Source organism: Palaemon carinicauda, chromosome 22, assembly GCF_036898095.1.
Source record: "Palaemon carinicauda isolate YSFRI2023 chromosome 22, ASM3689809v2, whole genome shotgun sequence".
Taxonomy (NCBI): Eukaryota; Metazoa; Arthropoda; class Malacostraca; order Decapoda; family Palaemonidae; genus Palaemon; species Palaemon carinicauda.
In genome coordinates this window covers 64,931,892-64,932,942 of record NC_090746.1, presented here as the reverse complement: position 1 = coordinate 64,932,942, position 1,051 = coordinate 64,931,892, and the positions used below count along the sequence as shown (strand labels likewise).

Here is a 1,051-nt window from a genome sequence, read left to right as displayed (position 1 = left end):
AGTTGAGAGAGAGAGAGAGAGAGAGAGAGAGAGAGAGAGAGAGAGAGAGAGAGAGAGAGAGTTACAAGGACTTTGTATGTTTCAAAAACTCCTTTGATCTTGGATAGAGCGAATCAGTTTGAACGTTTAGAGTGTTTTTATGAGCTTGTCTAACTTATTCTTGAACTCGTTTACCATGTTACTGTTTACTACATCTGTTGGAAGTCTGTTCCATGTATTTGCTATTTTTATGTGAAGAAATTACCAAATTGAGTGGAGTATCTTTTCAATTCCAGTTTGTATCCGTTACCTCTGGACTGATTTGTGTTAAGCCTGAATAGATTGTTGTAATCTACATTTGTTATTCCTTTAAGAATTTTGAATCCCTCTATTAACTGTGCCCTTAGTCGTCGAGTTTGTAGATCAAATATGTTCAAACGTTCCATCCTCCGTCTATATCCAAATTGTCTTAGTGTTGGAACTGGTTTGGTGGCCATAGCTTGTACTGCTTTCTGTCTATCTATATCCATCTGAATACTTTCTGAATACTTGGAGCCCAGAATTGGACTCTGTAGTCTAGAAGGGGTCTTACTAGTGATATGTACAGCTAAAGTACAGCGTCTTTGTTTCTGTATTTTATTTCTCTTTGTGCAACCTATTAGTTTTTGTGCTTTCTCTTCAGCTTTTATGCTCGGTTTGGAAAACTTCAAATTTGTGCTAATAATAATGCCGTTATTTTCCTCCTGGTCCACACTTTCTATTTCATTACCCAGCAGTGAGTAATCTGTTTGTGTGTTTCTATAAGCTATGTGTATAACTTTGCATTTCCCACAGTTTAAAGGCATTTGCCATTTTCCGGATCCTCTCTTGAGAGAGAGCATCAGTTGATGTTTGAATAAGGTTGCAGAAACAGGTGGAAATGTGTTATCACTGAGTATGGGAAGCGAAGTAGCTATTATAATATGTTATGGGAATAAAAGAGAAAGCCTTTACATGATACTGGTTCTCCGTGTGGCTGGATTTGAATAAGATAAAGGGTAAATGTGCAAAATATTTTTAAAGCAAAGGTAGA

At 36.8% G+C, this 1,051-nt stretch overlaps 1 protein-coding gene across 1 annotated transcript; it reads right to left on the bottom strand.

Moving 5' to 3' along the window:
* Positions 1-227: 227 nt before the first annotated feature.
* LOC137615917 (uncharacterized) lies at positions 228-824 on the bottom strand. The gene has a single exon (XM_068345605.1). The coding sequence runs from the start codon at positions 822-824 to the stop codon at positions 228-230; it is 597 nt and encodes a 198-aa protein (XP_068201706.1).
* Positions 825-1,051: the final 227 nt, after the last annotated feature.

Excerpts from the sequence above, each read along its gene's own strand:
- LOC137615917 (XM_068345605.1), bottom strand. The coding sequence starts at position 824 with ATGCCTTTAAACTGTGGGAAATGCAAAGTTATACACATAGCTTATAGA.